Source organism: Crotalus tigris, unplaced genomic scaffold, assembly GCF_016545835.1.
Source record: "Crotalus tigris isolate CLP2741 ecotype Arizona unplaced genomic scaffold, ASM1654583v1 scf7180000017536.10889498, whole genome shotgun sequence".
Lineage (NCBI taxonomy): Eukaryota > Metazoa > Chordata > Lepidosauria > Squamata > Viperidae > Crotalus > Crotalus tigris.
This window is the reverse complement of record NW_024096460.1, coordinates 7,449,738-7,476,421: the sequence shown is the minus strand read 5'-3', so window position 1 is coordinate 7,476,421 and position 26,684 is coordinate 7,449,738. Positions and strand designations below refer to the sequence as shown.

Genomic DNA, 26,684 nt, shown 5'->3' with positions numbered 1-26,684 from the left:
TCTATGTAACTTCTGTCTTCTTCTGAAATCTGTAGTCTTGTTCTGACAGAGAAGTTTTCTTACTAGGCCTCCCAGTTTATTATCTATAAAAATTGAAAGCTGGGAGGTCCCACTAGAAAATGGAAGCTAAAACAGTCATAAGTTTGAGAAAAAGGCTTAAGGATCTTGACTTGAGGGAGTCAGTGGAGCTCCCCATACATCTTTTACAAGTACCACTTGTCTTCAGAATAGGTTTTATATGTAATACCACAACACTGGTTTTTTTTAAAGAGTATCTCACACATTGCCAAAGAGAAAGGATACAATTTTCATTTCTACTAGCCTTAAAACATATCATTATTCTCTATTGTTTGATTAACAACTAGTCCAAAATTCAGTCATGTTATACTGGATGCAGATATGAATCTTTTTTGTTTAGAATTGTCTTTTTTTTTTAAGTGTTGGATTTAAAATAGTGTGAACAGTGGATAGAGTATGGAAATTATTGTTACTTAACAAAATATCTTCATCTATTCCAAAGAACTTCTAGGCTTGGTACAATATATTATGTAAACTGTCACAAATTAGATTTAAATGGTCAGTAATTGACAAAAATCAGTCTATTATTTTTAATAGAAACATGGTAATGATAAACTTTCGAGAGACCTAAACCTGAAATATCAAAAAACATGAATTTAGAAAACTGAAATAAGCAGCCAATGGAGGAGACTAATTTAGATATGAATCAGTATGAAAAGCTCCCTGCTGAGTCTGAGTTTTTTGAATAGATATGTTTTGACAAGAACATATCTTTGCCTATAAATCTTTATACTTCTCATCTATAAATCTGTAAAAAAATCATAACATCTGTCTTACTAATATTTTTCCTCTTCAATAATTGATATTGTTATAAAGATTACTTCTATATAGTAATAATTATCAAAACTAGGATAGCATTAACTATTTTTAGATTTTTTAAAATTCCACTTTTATTATTTTATTAATGACTCAAGGTAACAAACATATCTAATTCTCCTTCCTCCTCATATTTTTCCTATTTTCTCTGTGAGGTAAATTGGGCTGACAGAGAGTAATTGCCCCAAAGTTACCAAACCATTTTTCATGCCTAAGGCAGTAGTAGAATTCATAGTCTTCTGCTTTCTAGTCTGGTGCCTTAACCACTGGACCAACCTGCTTCTAACTTTTCTAATTATTCATATGATGAAGTAAAATTAAATTGCTATAATATTGTATTAGAATATTACTGTGCAGAATATTTAATTTTTGGAATTTCTTTCTAATAATCCAAGCAAGCTGCACACTTGCCAAAACAAACAGTACAATATACTGAGTTACTAATTTATTTATCTAGTGTATGGCATATACTGTCAGAGAAATCTATAAATGCTAAACACAATGCAGTCCTGAAAGCTTAACAGTTAACAATTAGTCAGCAAGCAAAGAACTGATCAACATCTAATGGTGAACTTTCACTGTTCATTTCATCTACAATTAATGAAACTAGTAACATTTATTTAATGGTATATAAAACAATTACTGTAAAAACTGAAGTATTTTGAAGATACATTTAAGGATAAATAAACTTACTGATTGAACAAAACTCTTGATCGCACAATAAATTTGAAGATATATTCCAAAGATCTCATAGCCTTGAACAGTTGATCAGTGACACCAGCATTATCCACGTAAGTCCTTAAAACTTTTGTCAGTTTTCTGAGAAAAATAAAAATAAAGATTGTATATATGATAAGATGTACTAACATATAGCATAATCGTAATTTGTGTTCAGAGAACTTTTGAGGACAATAAAAAAATGAATAAAAAGAGAACTCAAGATATGTTAAAAATAATAAAGGCAGGATAAAAAAAATCTTTTAAAAAAGAAAAAGTAAAAGAAAACGTAAAAAAGAAGACCTTCAATAGAGAATCAAAAGATTTATAAAAAGATGCCTTAATTTTTTGGATCAATGCTGAAGAAAATTACACAAAGCTGTATCCATTTTGCACACAAATGTTAGAGCACTTGTAAGATAAACCTCTGCATGCCAGACTGCCTTTTTTTTTCACATTTTGACCAGCCAGTAAATGTAGAATACAGATGCAGTATGAAGATTTCTGTTTCCATTGTTTTCTTTCTTTACAGTGAAGACATTTCTAGATATAATACAAATGGTTTTAAAATTTTCTTCTTTATTAAAATTTTCAAAACAGAGGTTTTAGAATAATGCAACAAATACTTATGTTCTAACCAAATGAAATATGTTTCTGTATCTATCCATACTCATACAGAGCTTATTTAAAAATAAAACTGCACAAAAGGCTTCACAGGAAGAACATTAAGAACACATCGCTTAGCAAAAGGGCACCACTCTCTATTGTGATTGGTAAGTGAGAACTATCTGTATCTCATTTTCCTAAAATGAGTTCATATTTTGCTACTGATCTTCCCATACTGTCTTGAATTATATCTTCATGGTTCTCTACAGGTGTCATAGCCCAAGACTCAGATGCTGAGTCTGAATTTTGATTTGAAGAAACTGATCCAGCAGATCTTGTGGAATGTCAATCTAAGGAGACATACAGCCAACTATTACCAGACGCTGATCAAATACAGGCACCACCTGGAGGAATCAGGTGATGATGACAGCAGGCCTCCCAGCACCCATACCAAGCAAGTAGAGCAAAGCAAAAATGTTCAATGAGTCTTCTTGCCAAGCAAGGGAGTAAATCCCTTGATTAAAAGCAGTTGGTTACAGCCTGATTTAAGAGGCAGTGCTAACCCATGATCTCTCATTGGAATCAATTGTCTGATCTGCAGCTCTCGTATGACATGCATGTTGATTCTGCACTTGAAATTCTGACCTCTGGGCTTGGTAACAATGCTGACCTGGTTCTTGGAATTCCAGACTGGCTTTTGATTATTCTTTTACACATTTTTAAAGACAACTATTCAGGCAAGCTTTGTTTTAGCTTGCATTCCTTGTCTCCTATTATGTCCATGGTCTTGAGTAAACTGCTAATTTCCATAGCAACTGTGTCTGTGAATGTAACTGTAACCAGGAATAGCTCTTAAGTAAAATTCAAGATTATTCTTATGACGTGCAAGAGCCCCTAGACCATGGGTGTCAAACTTGATCGCATCACGTGACGTATCGTGACTTATCATGACGTTTTTTACCTTTGCAGAGTCAGTGTAGCCATGGCCTGTGCATGATACATCTGCCCACGGGCTGCTAGTTTGACACGCCTGTCCTAGACAATTCAAGTATAGGATTCATCACAAACCACTTTTCGCCCATAACATATGTGGTTGATCACTAAGATCAGAGGAGGTTCAGTGGCATATGCCAAAGCAGGCAGAGTACCATCTTCTAGTTATTCATGGAAAGCCATTTTCTGTAATCATACCTACAATCTAGAATGTGCCACAGCATATATGAACTGCTTAGCTATGGACACAAAAACAAATCTCAGATAAGAAGCCCAGGGAAAAGAAAACAGATTTTAATTCTGAGATCACTCAAATAGTCCAGAAAGCAATACTGTTAAAGAATTGGATGAATATTTTTTACTAATAGTCTAAGAGTCCTTCAGCATAGTAGGTTCGACCACACACTGGCCTAATCAACCTACAAAACAATATAAGCATTTATGGTAACGACTTTTTATACCTCCTATTTAAAAAACTAATTTTTATCTATGACATATTTATTTAACAACTTACGTATAAGCCAAAGTAGCACTGAAGTGTTTCTTAATGTAGGTTTCTAAAACAGGATTGAAATGCTGGAACTTCCTGTCAGCAATTAGTCCAATGATAAAAACCTATTCAATGGGAAAGGGTATTCATTATTTTGAAAATACAGCATTTCAAATATTTACATTTTAGTGAAAAAATATAGAAGAGAGCTCCATCTATAAAAACAGTTTTGTGATAGGATTTTACTTCCATATATTAAATATAAGGGAAGGAGAATAAAGTAAAATTTTGAATAGACCTAAACTGAGAGTAACAATGAGACTTTACCAGTTGTCCTCAAATACAGACTAGGTTGCTGAAATATTGACCTATGAAGGTCATATATAATTGCCAGCACAACAGAATTCTTGCTATCTGAAAATCCATGGCATTTGGCTTTAGTGTATCTCTTGATATCTAAGGAAATCTATCCCTTTGGACACATTTTTTTCTCAGTAAGCTTGCTTTTGTTTTAAGACCTGGAATGGAATTATGCACAGAAGTGACAATATTACATTGGTAACTTCCAAAACAATCTCTTTTGGAAACCATAACAGGTCTTTCCTCTGCAGGCAATACTGGCTGGGTTCATAGTTCTTGCTAAGTCATAATTTGTTGAATAAATTATTGTGCCGTAAAATTAAACCACAACCCATAGTTTAACATTCAAAGTAGTTAGTTTTGCATACCATCTAAACCCAAACCAGACATATGATAGCTTGCCAGGCTGCATCAATCCTTCCATCAAGAAATCTAAATGATTCCTTGATGGAATCATTTTAATCACAGCAAAAGTTGTGATTAAAAATCTATATTTTTAATATAGCAATAAATATACCAAACAGAGGCTTTTCAACCTTGCTGTATCTTGATGTTCTGTCCCCAAGTGATGCTAGTGGGTACTAAGAAATATGCCTGGATTTACATAAGTATCCAAAGGCAGTGTATCAGGGATCTTAGGAAGTGGCATACATTGAAGATTCAGTTTTTATGGGTTTCTCAGCCTGTTACTATTTATATTGGTGAACATTTTCACAAAACTTGTGTTCTTAAGTTTGCTTCTATGGTATAAATTCCAAAACCAGTATTTCATGTAGTCAATAATATCATAAGTCCTTGGAAAGTAGTATGATTGCATTTGCACAGAAGATTTGAGATTCATGAAAGTTTTACTGCTCATAGGGAACAGATATTAAATGAATTAAATCAATATAAAGCAATATATGTCTTTATGTGTTTGTGTGTACATATATATATATTCATATATATTACCAAAGCATCGAACACCAATGTGTCAAATGTCTCGCTTTCTGAATTCTCCATCATAATGTTAAACAATGCATCCAATGTATCTTGAAGGAACTGGAAAAAAATATGGTCAATATTATAACAGGTATTCAAAAATTAAACTTTGTCTCAAAAGTTATTAGTAATTGAATTTAATGGTTCAACAGTGGTGATTATATTATTTTTTTATAGTGGAAAAATAAAATAAAAAATCCTTTATTCACATTGTCTTAAGAAAGGTATGGATACATTTTATATTTATACAAAGAGAAGAGAGTCTATAAAAATAATAGCCAAAGGAAAATGAAATTAAGGAGGTCACTAAAAGTAATGAATTCAGACCATATGGCATCAGTCCCCGAGGTGTTTCAAGGATATTGTAGTTTTCTTGAATAACGGACCTACTCTTTGGATCTTTTTGAGGAAACCCAGTCCTAACCCCTATAACTTTTGAGGTTGTTTATAGCAATACCACAAGGATGGAATGTAGACCATACACACTATAAATCAGCATATGTAACTACCACATTCTGCACACGTGATATACAGCATATTCAGACTTCACTTTTAAAGAGAAAAGGTATTCTGGATTAATGACACATTCATATCTAATATTTACGATTTCTTACAATAGTATCTTCTTTACTTGAGATATTTTTATAATATCAAATGAGGCAATGTTCCATAAAGGATTCAATAACTTACATCTTAATAGCAGGTTTTGCAAGGTGTGAGAATGTGGCACAGTTCAAGTAAGATATGAGGTGATGCACAAGAGGTATGGTACAGGTCAGGGATAATGTATAAGAGACTGACATGAGCACACAGGATTGCAAAAGAATGCACAGGTGGGGAAAACTTGCAACCTTCCCGGTCGACTTCCCAACTGACTTTCTGAAGAAGCAGGCAGAGAAGATTGCAAATGATGATAAGGTGATCATGGAGTACTACGATCAGTCGTAAGTGTGGACCAGTTGCCAAGTATCCAGATCGCAATCATGTGATCATTGGATTGCTGGGACGGCTAAAATTCTGAGGACCAATAATAGCCACCATTTATTCAGCACCCTCATACCTTAACAAGGTTACTGAACGAATGATGATAGGTCGTAAAATTGCCTATATGACTGAATATACATACTTGTAGAAATGTAGAGTTCGAAGGAGCCTCTGAGACTGGTGAATCTAGCCCAATGTTCAGTGCAGGAATTCAAATTCAGCATTTCCCACAGATGGTTTATGGCTTATGGCTTCTGTTGAAGGGGATTTCACCATTTTTCTGTGCAATTAGTTTCACTATCAAATTTCCCTTATGATTAGGCAATTGATTAACATTCAGTTGTAATCTGGTTTCCTACACACACACACACACACACACACACCTGGCAATGAGAACTCCATCACTGCAGGAAGCAATGGCTGAACAGCACAGCATCATCCAATATTGCACTTCCAAATCCACCTTCTCAGTTCACACTTTGAATGCCTCCCCACCTACATGGACATGCATAATCCCAACCCCCGCTCAGGGTCTGCACACTCTTCAGCCTGTTTTCAGCAATGCATAGTAAGCAAATTGATTAAATAATCTGTATTGCTTTGGATATAAATTTGGTTTAAGGACAGACTTAGGACTGGAAGTTGTTCTTAAACTGGCAACTTGCTGTAACTTAAATTCACTATTCCATGTTTTAAAACTGTGGGATGACAGAAAACAAGTCTATATTTGTTTCATTCAGTAAAAGTGGGCTGGTTGCCAAATACCCAAAATGCAACTGTGGAGTGGGGGCATCCATCAGAACTTCAGAACCAGGTCATAGTTATTTTTGGGGAATCCATCAGAACTTCAACTGATTACTTTGCAACCAGTTGCCAGTCAAGGACTACCTGTAGGATATTTCATTTTACTAGCAACAAGAAGCAGGACATTTTCATATTATAGAAATAAAAAATGCTGCTCTTTCCATATCAATAATCCCTGCCAATCGCCCCCACCAAGAAAAAAGATTTCTTACTTTAACAACTTCACCTCCATCAACTTTCATCAGTTGCCTTAAATTCTGTTGCAGTATATTTGTGTTGGATCGCCACTTCAAAAGCCCCAGTAAGTCCACTAAGAAGGGGGGAGAAAAGTTGGATAATTCTATCATACATAAAATACAACAGCAGAAAAAGACTGGAACAATTCCTATAAGCTGCAATCGTAGATATGTTAATCTGAATCTAACAATGTTTATCTACTGACAGAAAGAGATTCAATCTTTTCCCATCCCATCCCACAAATATACTGCAGAATGTTAAGGGAACTCTCCAAATACATTTTCAGCATGTTAACATTGGGGAGGAAGGGATGGATGGATAAGTCCTTTTGGCCAAAAAGATTTCTTGCAAAGTACCAGATGTAACCCATGGACTAATAAATCTAGTTACCAGATTTTAGAAACATATATGAATAGTGAAACCATCTATATCAACCATCTCTTCCCGAACAGAAGAAAGCATGCAAGCATGCCATTTCACATGTTGATTCTGAATTCGTGCAATCCAATGTCATGCTAATCAAATGGATAAATGAGATACTTTTAAATAAAGACAGTTCATAATCTAATGATTTTACATACAGAAACTATTGTCAAGATCTGTCACCAAACTTAATTCTGTTCAAAAATCTGATGATGTAATATAGGATCAAATCATAATGAGATTTAGAAATTGAGGCCCTAGGAGTGCATGTTCCACTCTAAACTCTCCAGAAAGTTCATCATAATTTTTAATGTAACAGATATTTAAAATTAAACACACAATTGGGTAGAAAGAATATTAACTAATTTTAGTTAAATTTATAATGTGACAAGAAAGTGTACTTAGAAAGAAATTTAGGTTTGTCATAGCTTTATCTACTCATTTTTTTAATGCAGTACCCCTTATATCAACCAGTCCTCAAACAGAAAAAGCAGTGCATTTTTGAATTATGAGGTCAACAGGCTAGATAATTTTTAGTGTATAAATTTTAGCAGTATTATTGCATGGAGATTATACTAAAATAAAACGTATTTGAGCACAGCAATATTTCTCAATGACCTAAAGGAAGACTGAGCCCTAAGAATTCAAAATTAGGATGGAACTGATGACCCACATATATCATATAACAGTGGTGGTGAACCTATGGCACGCATGCCAGAGGCGACACTTGGAGCCCTCTCTGTGGGCACACGTGCGTTGCCCCAGCCTTGCCTCCCCCCACGACCCACTCACCAGCAGCCCCCTGGAGGAGAGTCGCCCCCGAGCATGACCCACGCGGAGGATCACAGCCAAGGACATGGGAGCCAGGCAGCGTGGACAAGACTCTACCCTCATGCCCCATCATGCACAGTTGATGCTGCGGGGCGTGGGAAGAGGGAGTGGCCACTATGGCACTGCTGGACTGCCTGGGCGATCTGCAGCGGGCCCTGGAGGCGGTGAGTGACCATGCAGGCAAGCAGGGCAAGGGATGGGATGAGAGCAGAGTGGGGGCGGGGCAGGGGGTGGAGTAGGGCAGGGCCAGTTTTTGGGCACTTGGTCTCTAAAAGATTCGCCATCAAGTTTCCAGTCATCTTGTATTCAAAATTTTGCATGTTACCTTGTGGAATGAATTATTTTGATTTACCCTCACTTTCAGTTGATCGAGCATGATAAAATTGAATGAAGCTTGTAAACAAATCCCACAGGTATATACTGTTAACTAGAAAATGTCTAAAATGTTTTACAGCATTATACATTCCTTTAAGAATTTTCCTTCTAAAGAAGGAAAAAATTATTTTTTTAAAAAAAAATTAAAAATAGACCACTGTCAGAAGGTCAAGATATTGTGCCTCTCAAAATACTATCACAATTAACTGAACATGAGAGAAAACATTCTATTAAAGATGAGCTTAAGTATCAAGACAAATGCAATGTCAACCTTCATTCATACTTATATCTTGCATTAAAATATGGAAACCCTATTCCAGAGAACTTAAAAACTATTTTAGCACAATATAAAACATCAAAAATAAAGTTAAAAACTATTTTAGCACAATATAAAACATCAAAAATAAAGAAATAATTCTCTAAAATCAATATAATTTTGTCTATCAATAAAGGCAATATCATTACAGAGTTATTATCAGCTTTAGTGCCCTAAGAATTAAAAAGCTATAATTTAGTTAAGATTTGAGTTTCCTACAAATCATTCTGGAGATGAAATTCCAAAAAAAGTTCTAAATTAAATGTAGATATGGATAGCAGATACTAAGATCAGTTCCAGAAAAGATGTTCCAATATAAAATTCCTTCCTCCTTCAATTACTCAATTTTTCAACTTGTCCAGGTAATAATATTATATATCCAGTTCTAAATACTTGTTTTACTAAGCAACTTAGAACTATTCCCTAATTTATTAAAATGATTTTAATGGAATTTTTCAGTTGCAGGAGTTGTTAAGTTTTACTTGCTTTCTTGAACAACAGTTTCCTATCTGTTTCTATGACACCATTTCAAGCTTATCAGAGAGGCAACACGACTCCTTTCATTCCACCTCTTCAATTCTTTATATCTGAAACAACTATGTGTTTCTTCAGGTTTATTTTCTATAATGATCCAACAAGCCAGGAAGAAATAAAATACTGAATAATATTAAAAAAATAATTATGGGGCGAATTATCACCAAGAAAAAAATCATCGACAGGGACATTAACATGGGGCTGAAAGAAATGCACTGTAATATTTGGGACATAGCAAGTATATAGTATTTCTCCACTCTCCTTCAATTGTGATTGAACTATATCACTACTCAAGAGGCACGTGCCAAATAGGAGTATGGAACGTGATATTTTATCTAACAACGTATTTCCCTATGGATATATTACAATTGAACCTTAATTCAGAATTAATATGTTCCAAAGGCTTAATTGCTTCAATGCAGAAAGATCTAGACAATCTTGGATGATAGGTTTTGGAAAGAGCTGAAAGCTCTGTCCAACACAAACTGTAGACACCCCTCTGTATCCCCTCTGTTTTTTATAGAAAAGAAAAAGAAAAAAAAAACCCTCTTTGTGTGCAAGCAGCTGCTGTTTGAGCTTTTGCTGAGAGTTATTCTCTAGCTGGGAAGACTGTGTAAACCCTGTGGAAAGAGTGTTTACTAGAGAGGACATGCCATGAGCTGCATCACTACCGTGAACTAGAAATTTCCCATCCCTGTCGCTTCCTGACAACAAACTATACTACCAGTCAATTTAATCTAAAATCTGAAAAAATAGATTTAGCCACAGAAATAATATAGGTTTTCTAAAGCTGTATAAAAGTAAGAGAATTCAAAATTACTAAAATATTAATTATCTCTTTATGTTTAATGGCTTTATATTTTTACAGGAAATTACTGATAAATGGTTTAAAGAGAGTATACATGTGATCTTCAAAACAAGAAAACTCACATGCATTTTATACTGGTAGTCCTCGAGTTACGAATGTTATGGAGCCTGCCCATTCCATTCGTAACTCAAGGATTCATAGAAGAGAATCTTGTACCTTGAATGCGATTCACTCCCAGCTTTCACCCACGCATTCAGTAATTTAATGTGTGGGCATATGCGTAGCTTGTTAAATGACATGAGATATCTCAGAGTGGGAAAGACCATGGGGGGCTTAGTGATGGAACAGGCCACCTGCTTCAGACTACCCAAGCCCCCCTTGAGATACCTCATGCTCCCTCCTCCCCTGGGATCCCCACAATTGCTCCCCCGCCCATCCTGCCGCACTAGGGTCACTTACCTTGTGAAGATCTGTCTCCTCTCCAGCCTCTCTGTTTCTTTTTCTGCTGCCAGCAAGAGAAGAGGGAGGCCTCCAGGGCCCAGAACAGACCTTTGGAAGCACACGGCCACTGCCCACATCCTCCGTTCTGGGCCTTGGAGGCCTGCAGAAGACCTCCAAGGCCCATAGTGGTCCTCTGTAGGCCTGCGAAAGCGTACCCCGGGCTCCTTTCTGGGCGGCAGTGACCCAGAAAAGGCCTCTGACACCCGGATTGGGCCTCCTAAGGCCCATAGAAACATTCCCTGGCTTCCATTCCATTTTCTGTTGCATAGAACAGAGGCCTAAACTATCGTGAGATAATGAGAGATCAGTAGTGTGAGATCTCGCACCACTGATCTCATGCTTGCATTATTTTAGGCCTCCATTCTCTGCGAACACACTAAAGGCCTGGGGCAGCCAAGAAAGTGAAGGGTCTCTCGGTCTTCGCAAGGTGAGTATCCTCAAGCCTAGTGCCTAGGGAGATCCGAGGGGGAGGAGGGAGGGAATAGCTAGGGTGAATGTTGCACTGCCACTGTGGTCGTTCGTAAGAGTGAACGACTGCTGTGGTGCAGCAATATTCATAATTTTGGGACTTTTTTGTAAACACTAGGGGGCGCTTATCATGTACTTTAAACATTCGCTAAGGGAACACTCGTAACTTGGAGGTTATTTGTATAGCAAAATATGAATAATCTTTTTTGTTTCTTCTATTTTTCCTACTGAAGTGGAGATACCCAAACTCTGGCATCTCTAGCACAGTTTATTCATATCTGTTTATATGTGAAGCTACAGATAGCATCTAATCTCCATCATTTTCCCCCTTCTGTTCATTAGTATTTATGTTAAATGTATAGTTCTTCACCAGTCCTACCAGTATGACCAATGGTCAGGTATGATGCAAGTCCAAAATTATTAGAAGGGTCATACATTCTCTACTTTTTTTAGATGTTTCAAATAACTCCTGTCAAAAAGAATTTCAAAAGGTTGACCAGGTTGCATAAAATACGTAACACTTTGTATTTTATTTCTGAAGGCCTTCCATGCCCAAATATAAAACGGTGACTCAGAATTGAAATGGTCAGCATTAATCTTTTCAACACACAAACTGAATGTTTTTTTTTCCTAGAACTGTATTATCATTCCTACCATTTTGGGTTAGTTTTGTTGAACAGACAAGAGTAGAGATCTGGAATGAGTCTTTACTGATGGTACAGCTTCCAAGATTTTGCATGCCCTTGCCAGCCATGGAGTGACCTTTTTCTTCCAATTCCAGTTTAGTAGAGGGCAAGCTTAAATATGTTGAAAAATCTTCCAGCTTCTTTGCTTCTGCCTGCAACATTATTCCAAAACAAAATATATATTAATTTTTTATATTACTCACATCTCACTGTATCTAGACATAGACACCTTTAACTGTTTATTTCATTTCTAACAATGTCATAGTTGGTTGCATGTTTTCTTCGCTGCCTTCACCACCTTGAAAAGTAGATCAAAATGTCACATAGCAACATTAACACTGTTTCAACTCCAGAGGCAAATCACCAACATTATAACATATTAAGTCTGGAGGAAACAAGGAAGAGAAAGATTCCACTTACTATAAAATATGTAGTTTAAATTGTAAAACATTCCAAAAATTTTAAATCATAAAATCTTGAATTGTTTAATGAGATGTCTGATTTGTATTGAAATATCTATGTGAAAAACAACTTTTGCTCTTCTTTCTAATACATATGCTTATACCTGATTCTAATGAGATAACAAAAATTGATCACATGTACAAAATTATATGTATCATTTTGAACAATAACAAAAACTCCTAAATCATTGGCTCCTCAAAGTGTTATAGCATATACTTAAGATAATACCTTATATACTATAAGATCATGTTCTCCATCTCGTAGAGTTGTCCCATCATATCGCATTAATTTAACAAATGCCAGAGCAAATATTTTCTCAGATTTATCTTTGGCTGTTCAAAAGAAAACAAATGAGTATACTGTAAATCAACTGATCAAGACAAATATAGCAATGATAAAATACAAGATATATACGTTAATGAAGATTTAGAAATTATTAGGTGCTTTGTACCAAAAAGACATTTGAAATGTAGGCTGAAATGAAAGAGAGAAAAAACAAAAAAGATTTTGCTATTTAGTTTATAGTCCAAGTCAATCATAAAGATACATCAAACGATTTCTGTATTGTGTATGTTTGTGTGTGTATACAAACACACAAACACACACATACGTACATACACAGAAAGAGAGAGATTGGTATGTAAAATTTTAAGAACTCTTTTGAATATTCATTCTTTCTGCATAAAATGATCTAAAACATTATCTGTTCTCCACCAAATCCTAAAACTAGATAAAGAGAACCCATTTAAGTAAATGAGTCAAAACATTATTTATTTATTTATTAAGAAAAATATCCCAAAGCTAACAACGTTCCAGTCATGCTGTGTAAGGAGGTATTTCCAGGAGGAATAAACAAAGAACATGGCACATGGATTCCAGGAGTCTTTATTGCCATCTGAGTCACCCAACTTATTCCTTCTGCCCATTAAAGTATGCAGGCACTTAATATGGCAATATAGCAAGATACTAGAAGTGGATTATCAGTTTAGGTAAAAGAGCAAAAGCATCCATTCGTACTGAGTGAGGAAAGGCAATGGTAAACCATTTCTATATTTTTAGCAACAAAACCACATGTATAAATATAAAATGATTGAAGATATAGTGCTGGATGATGGGCATCTCAGACTGAATAGCAATCAACTTGCTACTGAAGAAGAGCTAAGGATCTTTTAGAATGCTAATGCATTTATGAGATAGCTTGATTAAAGACTTTGGGAAAATCCAAACCCACAGACAGAATTACAGTGGGAAGTTGGAATGTAAGAAGCATGAACACAGAAAAGTTCAGCAGGAGTCAAAAATGAAAGAAATCAACTATACATTGACATCTTCAGTATCAGTGGATTTGTTAGGACTAGAATTTGATGAACAACTGTTCAATGTGATAATAATCTAAGATGAAACATTGGTCCATAAAAAAAAGAAACTGATGGGTTTGATAAAAAAGTTCAATTTGAAATTGATAGAATATGCATGATGTGTTGTTAAAGACTGAAATATCAACATTGCAAATGTAAAGGAGAAAATGTTTTGGGATTATATGATTTAGGAACTGAAATGAAGAAGGTGAGCTTATCAATTTCTGAAAATTCAGTTATTTCTTCAAAGCTAACATTTTCTTCAAAGAACTGAAATGGTGACTTCATTGTTGCTAAAATAGGTGAAGGAGCTTAGTATATAACATCAAAGGCATGGCCAAGAGGAGCTAGGGAAAAGATCCCAAACTGTTTAAGTGCAAATCCCATGTTATGCTAAAGAACAAGATGAAAGCCAACCAACATCTATGATATGATATTCAGCATATATTTACTTTTTTCATAGAGAACACAAAAATTGCTTAAAAGTCTGGAACCTCATTGACAGAGAACCAAAGGAACTGTGCAATCAAAGTAAATAATTTGTTACAGATGATTACAAAAAGAAACTGCCAAAGTCGAAGAAATAGAAGAAAGCTAACTGAAAACTTCCAGATGAGAAATGATGAGCTACCAGATCCCCAAATGAGCCAATTGAGCCAACTGAAAACTATTGTGGACTAAAGTGGTACGGGAGGGCTTGCCTTTTGTCACCATTGGGACAACATGACAGAAAATGGTATGGCATTTTAAATAATACAGTAGATATTTGAAGAATGGGGATAGAAATCACAGCTACCAAGCAAGCAATGAGGTCTGTTTCTAGGGAACGACTATTTCCAAAAGATATCAAAGAGTAAATAACAGGTGGGGGAAAAAATAATCTGGAAGATCTACAGCAGGGGTGTCAAACTGCCAGCCCAAGGGCCGGATGCATCATGGCAAAGCCGCACCCACCCCGTTGCCGGCAATGGAAAAAAAGTCGCCATATGTCACGACACATCACATGACGTCACAAGTTTGAAGAAAAAATCTGGTACTCATCTAATTAGAAAATATTAGAAAATAAAGAAATTGTTGAAATATCAAAAAAAAATTAAAAACTGTGGATTGTGAGAGATAACAAGCCAATAGAACGACCAGGATAATGACTCCTTACTGCATTTATAAAAGTGGTTTGCTAAAGTGTTGAAGAAGCTTCTGAGATGGGGAAAAGAAAAACTGAAGAGAAACCAAGTGCTATGACAACAGTTGAATAAATTAAAGCTCAAGATTATTACAAACAAAACAAGTTGGCTATGGTTAAAATAAACCTGTTTCTTTTGATTACCCTTTATGATTTTTTTGCTGGACTGAATGTTAATGATTTATGGGTTTCTATATGCATAAGGGATGGATTATAGGAAGAAGAGATACTTTCATGTAATCTTATGGAGGTGAAGAATCACATTTGTAATTATGATGAAGATCAGAAGTCATTTCTTTAAATATTCCTTTTCATTTTTTCTTATTTTTCTCTCTTTTTTCTTTTCTTGTACTTTCTATTCTTTCTTTCTCTTTCACTAAGTTTATATTAACTGTTTTATTTCTTTTAAGAAAGGTTTCCAATAACAGTATTTTAAAAAGAAAAAATCAAATTAGATGTCAGAACGAACTGTGAAAATTGCCAAGAGAAGCCAAAGACAAAAAAGATAAATAATTCGGGAAGGAACTTAACAAAAGATTTCAAAGCGCTATTAGAAAAAATAAAAAGCAGTATTACAACTACATATATAATATATAAAGATAGAAACTAATTCAAAGATCAAAGATGGAAAGAATATATTGGACTTCTGTGTAGCAAAGATGTCAACACTCAAAGGATCAGTAAATGTTCTAGCCACTACGCAAGCAAAAAAAAAGGAGCACAGTGAGCAAATTATCATATAATATCCTTAATTTAATATGTTAGCAAAATAAGGTTTAAGATCATTCACTGCAGATTAGAGCCTACCTGGAAAAAGAGATGCCAGATATTCAAACTGGCTTTAGAAAAGACCGAGGAAAACAAGGTATTATTTCAGATGCATGCTGGGTAATTGAGAAAGCAAAAGAATACCAAAAAGAAATCAGAATGTATTTCACAGTTACAGAAATGCCATTATTATACTGATTGTGTCAAGCTGTTGGAATGTGCTTAGAAAAATGACAATCTCAGAAAATTTTGTCCTCATGCAAAATCTTTATTCAGATTATGAAGCCTGTATGGACAAAATATGGCACAAGAAAAAGGGAGGGAGGGGGAGACTGTCTCAGCAAAGGAACAAGACAAAGCTGTATCTCTTTACTTACTCAACCTATATGATGAAATGTAGTACAAACAAAGATTTCAAATTGCAGCTCAAGATGTTATAATTTTAAAGGAAATACCCTCAAAAATTCTGAGAAGAAGAAAGGACTTTGCCTTTTCGGTTGAGGAGCTTAAGAAGCGTCAGATTCAATTTAGATGGGATGTACCTGTTGGCATAGTGGTGAATTATGTTGGAACACGTTATAGACTAAATACAATTTTAAAAGCAAGAGATTTTTATGTTTCTGTTCTGAAAGCAGGTGCACCACCATCTCCAAGATCTAGAAGAAATGAAGGACGGTTGGCTGCAGGAGCAATGTCACCAACAGGAGAAGAGTTGTTGGTTGAATCAATGCAACAGTGTTTGGAGATAAGAGAAGATCCAAGGGAACAGAGAATGACTCGTGCAGCCCATAAACGTAGAGAAAAACAACAACAAAAGTTAGATGCTGGAGTTACAACACAGGCGGTTACCTCTGAGCCAGTGGGAGGAACAACACCGAAGAGGTCATCAACTGCGGATTTAGATGCGGTGTTCCAAAGGCTTCAAGCCATGAGAGATGGCAAAGTTCCTGACATGGAATGTTAATGAATTGAATTCACCACAGAAAAGAAAGTATTTACTCTTTGAAACAACATAAGAATGATGTCATATGTTTGCAAGAGACTCATATTGCTTTAAAGGATGAAAAATATTTGATTAACTCCAGGCTGGGAGCACATTTCACAGCCTCTGCTCCGCAGAAAAAAGCAGGAGTAGCTATTTATGTGAGGAAAGACTTATTACCAAAGTTAATTGATTCTGATCCACAAGGAAGATATGTTATTATTGATTTATTATTAAATGGCAAGAGAAGTCTTGTCATTGGACTATATGCTCCTAATCAGCAACAAAAATATTTTTATAAGATGATACATCAGAAAATAACTCAATTGGATTATAAATCAGTAATTATAATGGGAGATTGGAATGGTGTTTTAGAGTCAATTAAAGATAAGAAGGGTTCTTCTAAATCTCCTAATCATTCAAAATTACCTAAAGCCTTTTTTGATTTGAAGGATGATTTGGAACTCAGAGACATTTGGCGTAAACGGAATATGGAAGAAAGAGACTTTACTTTTTTTTCAGATAGGTATTAGTCGTACTCCAGAATTGACTTTTTCTTAATTACTAATGATCTCTTTTCTAGGGTGAAGAATGCCAAGATATTCCCAAGAATATTATCAGACCATAGTCCTGTATGGATGGAGTTATCTCCTGAAGATGGGAATAGAAGGATTTGGAGATTGAATGAAAAATTATTTAGACACGAAGGGAATTTACAGAGATGTAGAGATTATTTAAAGGAATTTTTTTTTGAATATGCCAGTAAAGCATATATGAGAGGGGTTTTGATTTATATGAATAATATGCATAGATGTAAACAGATGCAGAAACGTAAAGAGTTGGAAGTAGAGATTAAATCTAAGGAAAAGTCTCTTACATTAAATCCATTGGACAATAACTTAAAGGCTTCTATTAGTTTGCTTAAGGAGCAATTTAATATGTTGATAGCTGATCAGATTGCAATTAACTTGAGGTATATGCAACATAATACATTTTGCAATGCAAACAAACCTGGTAGGTAGTTGGCTTACCAACTACGAAAGAAACAGAAACCAAGGATTATAGAAAAAATAAATTACAAAGGTAAAGAAGTTTATCAACAAAATTTGGTTAAAAGGAGTTTTTTAGATTTTTATTCAAAGTTATATGCTAGTGAAAACATACAAGTTTCAGATATAGAAAAGTATTTACAGGAATCACATTTTCCTAAACTTACTACTGATCAAAGAGATGAGATTAATGGTTTAATTACTTCGGATGAGATTATTTGGGTTATTAAACAATTGAAAGTTGGTAAGGCTCCAGGTACAGATGGATTAACAGCAATTTATTATAAAATGTTATCTGAAGAAATGATAGAACCACTGAAGGAAATTTTTAATAATATTCTATTGGGAGCAGAGGTACCTCCATCATGGAGAAGGGCTTTTATATCATTGATTCCAAAGGAAGATCAAGATTTGACCCAGCCCAAAAATTAGAGGCCTAAATCTCTTTTGAACACAGATTATAAAATTTTTTCAAAAATATTGGCAAATAGATTAATGCGAGTTTTGAAGCAATTGGTTCATAGTGACCAATCTGGATTTATATCTGGAAGATATATGAAATATAATGTTAGACAAATTGTTAACCTAATTGAGTATTTGGATAAGAACAATCAAATCCCTGCTGCTTTGATTTTTTTAGATGCTGAAAAAGCCTTTGATCAATTAGATTGGCAATTTTTATTTAAAGTAGTAGAGGAAATGAATTTTGGGGACAAATTTTTAGTTGCCCTTAAGGCAATATATCAACAACCATCTGCACAAATCATAGTTAATGAGGGTTTAAAAGAAGAATTTAAAATTGAAAAGGGTACAAGACAGGGATGTCCTTTATCCCCATTGTTATTTGTTTTAACAATGGAGATTTTACTTATTAAAATTCAGGAGTCACCTAGAATAAAGGGAATAAAAATAAATAAGAATGATTATAGGTTGAGAGCTTTTGCTGATGATTTGGTTGTGACATTATCTCAACCGACAGACTCGGTTAGGGACTTGGTAAAAATTTTAACTCAGTATGGGAAGGTTTCTGGTTTTAAGGTAAATAATAATAAGACTAAAATATTATCAAAAAATATGTCTATGAAGGAAAAGGATGTTTTGATTAAATTAACAGGTTTTGAAATAGTGAGAAAGGTTAAATATTTAGGAGTATATATTACAGCTTCTAATGTTAAATTGTATAAAAAAAATTATGAGACATTATGGGCAAAAGTGCAAAAGGACTTAAATGATTGAAAAAAACTACAATTATTTTTGTTGGGGAGAATTTCAGCAGTTAAAATGAATATACTTCCAAAGTTACTTTTCTTGTTTCAAATGATACCTATTTTGAAAAAAGATGCTAATTGGAGGAATGGCAGAAGGGGATTAATAAGTTCATTTGGGAAGGGAAAAAGCCAAGAGTTAAATTTAAGATTATATAAAATATACGGGAAAGAGGAGGACTTAAGGCGCCTAATTTAAAATTGTTCTATGATGAGGTGGCTTTAACCTTGATGAGTGATTGGCTCAACTTAACAAATAAAAATATCCTTTCTCTTGAGGGATGGGATTTATTATATGGATAGCACGCTTATGATAAAAAAGTTGATCAGGTTTTTAAAACCCATATTTTGAGAAGTGCCTTGTTGCGTGTCTGGAAGAAATGTTATTATAGGTTAAATTATAAAATCCCAATTTGGGGGATTCCTGGACACGTGATAGACGGAGTATCTAGGGGAGTGAATTGGATAAGGTTTCTTATAAAGAATTACTTAGTTTGGTTGGGCAAGATTGGCAATTTAAATCCCTATTGAGCTGAAGCAAGAAAATATTGTACGCTCTTGGTTTCATTATAATCAATTGTTAGCGAGGTGGAGTTTAGATCAAAAGGTTGGTATTACTTTAGAGGATATGAATTTGGTAAAACAGATTAAAGCTCATATAAAAAGTCAAGCTCATATAAAAAGAATTTATAATGCTTTAATAGAATTGGATTCTGAAACAGAATTAGTTAAAGACTGTATGATCAAATGGGCGCAAAATATTCAAAAGCCGATTTTATTGGATACATGGGAGACAATTTGGGTTAGAAATGTAAAATTCACTCAAACGCAAAATTTAAGAGAAAATTTTTATAAAATGTTCTATAGATGGCATTTGGATCCTCAAAAGTTGTCCCGCATGTATCCGAATTTACAGCCCAAATGTTGGAGATGCAACTTATTTTCATATTTGGTGGACTTGTAAAGATATTAAAGCTTTTTGGATTAAGATTTTGTGGAATATTCAAAAGATTTTTAAGAGAAAGATAAAGTTTATTCCGCAATTATTTTTGTTAGGTATTATTGTAGATTTTGATGTTAAAGAAACTAATTTGATGTTGAACCTTATATCAGCTGCAAGATTATTGGTGGGGCAATATTGGAAGAAAAACTTATTGCCTACTCTGGAAGAATCGATACTTAAAGTGTCTAATTTAGCAGAAATGGCGAAAATCTCCGCCTATTTGAAGGATCATTCACAAGAAAAATATATTATGGTTTGGAGAAGATGGATTGATTACATTCAAAAGAAATATGAGATTGAAAAGTATTATCTTGCTTTTGAGTAGATCTTAGATAATTATTATTAGTTTTAATTATTTTATTATTTTTGACTTAATTTGTTAATATTTGTTTGGAGAAGGAGTTAAAGTGTGTTATGGTTTTGATTGATAGCATAGTTGGTTTATGTTAGTTAGATTATGTTTGTTTATTTTATTTTTTACCCTGTAATCAGCTCTGGGAAGTGGGGGAGGGGGGAAGGGGTGGGGGGGTTATATTGTAATAAATTTATAAAACTTTTAAATAAAAAAAAGAAAAAAGAAAAATAGAGGGAGGGAGGGGGAGACTGTCTCAGCAAAGGAACAAGACAAAGCTGTATCTCTTTATTTACTCAACCTATATGATGAAATGTAGTACAAGTTAGGTATAACAAAGAGGGCTATCTTACTACAAACATTCCAATCGGCTGTGGAGTGAAACAGGGATGCAATTTAACTTCTCTACTGTTTAATATTTATATAAATTCAGTTACTGCTTTTATTTAAAAAAAAAAGAATTTAAGGTCGGTGGCACTTAAGGAAATGGAATAGGAACAGACATTTGACAATGTTTTGTATGCCAACGATGCAACAACTCTCTCACACAGGTTGGAAAAGTTTGCAGGCAGTAGCAGAATTCTGCAAGAAGGAAGATCTTAAACTTAATTACTCCAAACTAAAAATATGGTTTCCTTGGAAAGACCAAGCTGCCATAAATTCCAATGACAAATAGAAATTAATAAAATAAAACAATTTCTACTTTTAAATATCTTGGAGTAATTTTTCAAGCCTCTGGAATTTGGCAGGAACAATCTAGAATCATCTTTGCCAAAGCCAATAATAGTGCCAAAATAATCTTGGTCCTTTTTTACTCTAGGGGAGGTAGATGCATACCTGCTGCCATTAACTCGCTTAAAAAAAAATAATCTACATTTCTATATGCTGTGTGGTCGATACAGATGCACCTACAATTATCTAAATCCCTTGAATCAAGCCCTTGGAGCGATCAATCTTTTGCAAGCACTTGTCTAGATTCCATGTTATCCGCCAAATGTTCTAATTCGCACAGAAACAAAATGATCCCATTGGAAGTGAGGTTCAATGTTTGTCTACTCTCTCATTCTATTTTTCCACTGATCCTTCTATATTTTCTTGATGGCTTCTTTTCAAGATGAAAAGTTAAAATCATAGCAGACTTGTCTTTTATTGCAGCCTTTCTATCTACTCTTTGTAACCTCTAGGCTTACAAAAAAACGGAAACAAATTTGTCGAAGAAACTTCCATGTTACAAGTCAGACAGACTAGAGCAGTGAAGGCGAACCTTTTAGAAACTGAGTGCCCAAACTGTAACCCAAAACCTACTTATGCATCGTCGAATGCCGGATGGGTGTGGCCCATTGGCTGGGTATGGCCCATTGGGTAGGCGTGGCCCATTGGCTGGGCATGGCTGCGGTGAGACTAAAAAGTTCAATCAATCAATTCCAACTTTACAAGACCTTTTTTTTCCCTGTGAGAAGTTGAAATTGACTGACTGAACCTTTTTTTTTTTTTTTTGCACATGGCGGCAGAAACCTAAAGCAAAAAAGTTTTATAAAACCTAGCTGAAGGCCTAGGATTGGGGTGACGGCACGCGTGCCCACAGAGAGGGCTCTGAATGCTGCCTCTGGCACCCGTGCCATAGGTTCGCTACCACTGGACTAGAGCACTGCAATTAGCAAGAGTGGATTCCTTCCTGGAAATATTTTATATCTGCAAACTACTTGTTCAGTCTAGATTATTCAAACTATAGAGCCTTTGTGGAGGGGGGTTCTGCTTTCAATGTTCCCCTTAATTTCTAATGTGCCATGTGTGGAAAGAAAATATTTTGGGCAGCTTTTCTCAAATCAAGTACAAATTTGGGTGCCAAAAGTATATGAGTAAATTGCAAATTCAGGTAAAAGCAACATGAAAGAATATTTACATATTTATTACCTAAAGCACAGAAACTAAAAAGTATAATAGTATGCCACATACATGCTTCAAAAGTTGTGCTTTCAAAATATATTGTTTCCTGCACTTTTCTTGGCAGCATTTTTCAGAAAATTGCCAGTTCCTTCTTCCCAGGGCTGAGAAAAGAGGAAAAAGCTGCCTTTTGCAATTGACTGGTGGTGATTTTGTCAATGCTGGTGGTGGGGAAATTATGCTCCAAATATTCTGAGATTGCACCACAGGCACTTATTACTACTGATACTCTCTTTGCGTTCTTTTGTCACAGTCATTCTACTTCTATTTCAATTCACTGTATTTTGTGATTTACTCCAGTCCTTTTATTCTGCTGTCTCCAGATATTGCCATGTCTACTATCCAGATACTGCTATAGGTCTTATCAACAATTGTTAAATCTGGGGTATTATGTGGCAGGTATTATTCTGTTTCAATTCAAAAGTCCCAGAGCACTTTAGCTTCTTTATATTCCATTATTATGTCTACTTTGTGGTGCCATCAATTCTTGCTTGCAGACAAATGATATTTCTTGCAGATATTTCCATGCACCATTGGTGCTACTTTGTTATGTCGTTGTTTGTGGTCAGTCTGTGCAATCTTCTTTGGGCAGCTAACTAAATAGTCCACTTTTTCTTCAGCTTCTTTGCAGAAGTGGATATCTGTTACTGTCTTCTCAATTCTGGCTTTATGTGCACTTCTTAATGCTTGGTTTTGTGCAGCCAGAATTAACCTCTAAGTCTCTTTCTTCAAATTTCCTGCTCTTAGCCATTGCCAGGTCTTGTTATCTGTTTTGCCTGCTGGCTTTTTTATGTATTGGCCATGTTATGCCTTGCCATATATAAACCTAAGTAAGCCTTCACAATGTTCTAGCTTCAGTGCATCTTCTTCACTGTCCTTCAGATATTCTTACAATGCCCTTTTTCTTTTTCAACTGTCTGATGTACTTGCAACATTCCAGGCCCACCTATGTTCTTTGGTAAGCAGACATTGGAACTGCCTTGACGGTGTTTCCTCAACTGAATTTGGGATTTAAAATCTTCTTCACTCTCACGATGCATTCACTTCTAACCTTCTTCTTAAATTCAGTTGTGCTTGATGTTGTCAGCCTGACAGATGACCTGGTATTTGTTGTAATCATCTTCATCCAGACTCTTGATGTTATTTCCATTGGGCATCTTGAGACCTTCAGTTTTAATTATTTTTTCCAGTTGATGGTAAGGTTGGCACAGTTGCCCATTCCAAATTCTATTTCAATGTTTTGGCTGCATATATAGACAATTTTAAGCAGCGATGCCATTTCAGATGGTGCTTTTCCATATAGCTTCATATCAGCAATGTTAAGGACATGGGATATTTTGGCAGATGTTTTTGATGTTTAAAAGCAAATAGCCTGACTTATTCAGTATTGTTGACAAGAAGAATCAATGCAATGACAAATAACAGTGGTCAAAATGTGTATCCTTGAAAGATTTCTTACTTGATATTAATCTCTCCCAACCTGTCACCACTGATCAGCAACTATGTTTTCCATTGTACAATGATCTTTGCACAAACTTCTGATGTTTCTGTTAACTCCTGTTATTTCTAGGCACTTGATTATATAATCACGTGGCAGGGAGTCAAATGACTTCTGGTAAAGAGTCCATGTTACCAGTCAGATGTTTTAACCCCAAACCATTAATTCATCTTTACCCAGTACTGACCAATTCTTGCTCTTTCTTGCCTTTCCCCCCACCATTTCTGTTGTTATTATAAGGGTTTTTTTTAATTTCAGTTTCTTTTTTATTCTAATCTACCTCCTTTATCCAGACTGCATTCTTGTTTGAGTGGTAATGGCAGCCTTGCAAAAGATATTCAGATGTCAGGATTTATCTGTATTTATGAAGATCAGAATAATGTAGGCAATGGTTTGCCCTGTGACACACTATGGAAATGAAAGTTGAACTTTGAAGAAACAGGATAGAAAAAATATTGATATTTTTGAACTTCAGTGTTCAAGAAGACTCTTAAAAATACCATGGACAGCCAAGGAAAGAAACAAATAGATCAACCCACAGTTCTCACTTGAAGTACAAACGACCAGATTCAATTTATCCTACTTCAGATACATGATGTGAAGATCCAGCTTTGGAGAAGATTCTAATGATGGAAAAGGTGGGATGAAAAAGAAGATGACCAACCAGAAAATGAATAGACTTAGTTACAGTAACAATGAATGTGCCATTGGAAGACCTGAAGAATCAGGTTAGGGATATTTCATCATGGAGAAAATTAATCTATCTGGTCAATAGCATTGACACTAACTTGATGGCACCTAATCAATCAATCAATCAATCAACAAATATATATAATTAGTAAAACAAAAAGGCACCAAACAACTTCTATAAACCAAAGCTATTGATAGAAATTTTGCAATAATTTTTGAGGGGTTTTTTGGCACTGATCATATAAAAGGAGACTGTGAACCTCATGATCATAAGAACAGATTCATTTTCTGGTTATAAAAGATCTGTTCCTCACTGAATGTACAGTGGGCATTTTAACAGTACTTGTGATACATATTGAAGTGATATCTCTGCCCACTATCACACTAATGGGTATCAATCAGGCTAGGGAGAAAAGTCTCATGTGTGGAATATATAAAATGCTTTTAAAAGATCTAGGAATAATTCAGGTAGAGGGGAAAATTGTAGTATAGTAGAGATGATGCATGAATTGGACCCAAATTGTAGGCCTAAATTCATCCAAGGCGAAGGCCAGATAGTACTGGAGCCAAAAAGATATAACATTCACATATTCAACATCTGGATGTTGAATACTTTTGAAATAATACATATATTCATACCCATGAAAGCATTAAATATATGCTATTCAAATCAACAGGATGTACTTCTGACCATACATTGTACTTCAAAATACAAATATTGGTCAAAATTCTATTGCTTATTTGCACACACTGAAAAAATACACAAAATCCACCTTCCTGTGCCTGTGCCTATGCTCACCTCTGTGTATCTCAACAGGTCCTGATTACAATTCTAAGAGGCTACAAATGTGTAAAGCCTACACCATAGTCATCCCACAAGTATAATTACCCAGAAAACCAAGAAACAGATGTTAATTGTCCTTTACTTTTGCCTCAAAGGCATCATGCTTCAGGCACAGTCCCACAAGCTATTCTCAAGATCACGTACAAGCTTTGGCCACAGCAGTCAGTTAGAAAACTCTCAAAAACCTTGTTAATGACAATAAGAATAAAAAGTGTGGATGAACAAAAGGAAGTGTTCAGGCTCCACTGGCCCTACTGGCAACTGAATATGAGCTGAAGTCTTTACTCGTCATTAGTAATTCCCATTCAAAAATATGAATTGGTAGCAGCATGGAATTTTATATACCTTTTAGATACCAATTTCCTGCTATTAATTATTCTAGCATCACAGTCTAATAGTAAACTATAATGTTCACAGCCAGAGAGTTTCATTTCCTCATGAAAACATATTTTTAGATGCATACATGAATAAATATGTTGACAACCCACTTCTGGTTTGCATTGTCGCGATGCAGCCAAGGGAAAGCAGAGCTCCGCACCCCATGGCTGATTTCGCCTGACCAGGTGGCCCTAAAGGGATCTAAAGTCATCCCGGAGAGGTGATGAAGAAGGAGGGGGCCCTTGTTGATCATGAAAAGATGGCGGTTGATCCGTTTGATCCAAGGAAATCCCTCCAAACCAGCAGAGGAAAGACTAGCTGTATTTCTGTAGCTAGCCCGAAGCTACTGACAACCGAAGAAAGAAAGCATTAATTAGCAGATCATAAACAACGTGAGTTGTTGAACTGGGTGAGAATACTGATCCTTTCTCTACTACTTTGATACTTGATTCCCTGGAAAAGACAAATTCCCAAAAAGTAAGAAAGTCCCCAAACACAAGAAGGAAGGAATTTTTGCCCCACCCTTCCAGGGAAACGAAGCAGCAGCCCAATTCTTTTTGGAGGACAAAAACAGAGAAGTACATAATACTAAAATGGAACTAATACAAAGACATAGTTTTGACAAACTCAAGAAATTGGAGAACTGTTAAGATTTTTCTTTTTTAAAGAATATTGGGGTGAAGTTTAAGAAACTTTAAAGTTTAAGAAATAATTTTTCGCTTTAAGTGTTGAAAAATGGATATCTAAGGACATCTAGTTGTGGAACAGGGTACAGCACTAATTTTGTTGTGTCTGGAGTGAACTTGGTGTGAAGCCCAGACACAGATAATTACATTCTTTGATGTTAGGTCAACAGAGAGCAGCTGGCAACGGAGAAAAACATTCTGAGCTATTCTCTGC

General features: G+C 35.2%; 1 protein-coding gene across 3 annotated transcripts in view; it reads right to left on the bottom strand.

Annotated features, from left to right (window-relative positions):
* The window catches only part of DOCK1 (dedicator of cytokinesis 1), a 450,137-nt gene that overhangs the window by 304,511 nt on the left and 118,942 nt on the right, over positions 1 to 26,684 (bottom strand). For all 3 annotated transcript variants that reach the window (XM_039345121.1, XM_039344947.1, XM_039345028.1), the window contains exons 17-22: positions 12,699 to 12,802; positions 11,977 to 12,160; positions 7,042 to 7,139; positions 5,012 to 5,101; positions 3,725 to 3,825; positions 1,588 to 1,713 (exon numbers count right to left, since the gene is read on the bottom strand). In XM_039345121.1, the coding sequence (XP_039201055.1) occupies positions 1,588 to 1,713; positions 3,725 to 3,825; positions 5,012 to 5,101; positions 7,042 to 7,139; positions 11,977 to 12,160; positions 12,699 to 12,802 (703 nt within the window). The remainder of the gene's footprint in view (positions 1 to 1,587; positions 1,714 to 3,724; positions 3,826 to 5,011; positions 5,102 to 7,041; positions 7,140 to 11,976; positions 12,161 to 12,698; positions 12,803 to 26,684) is intronic.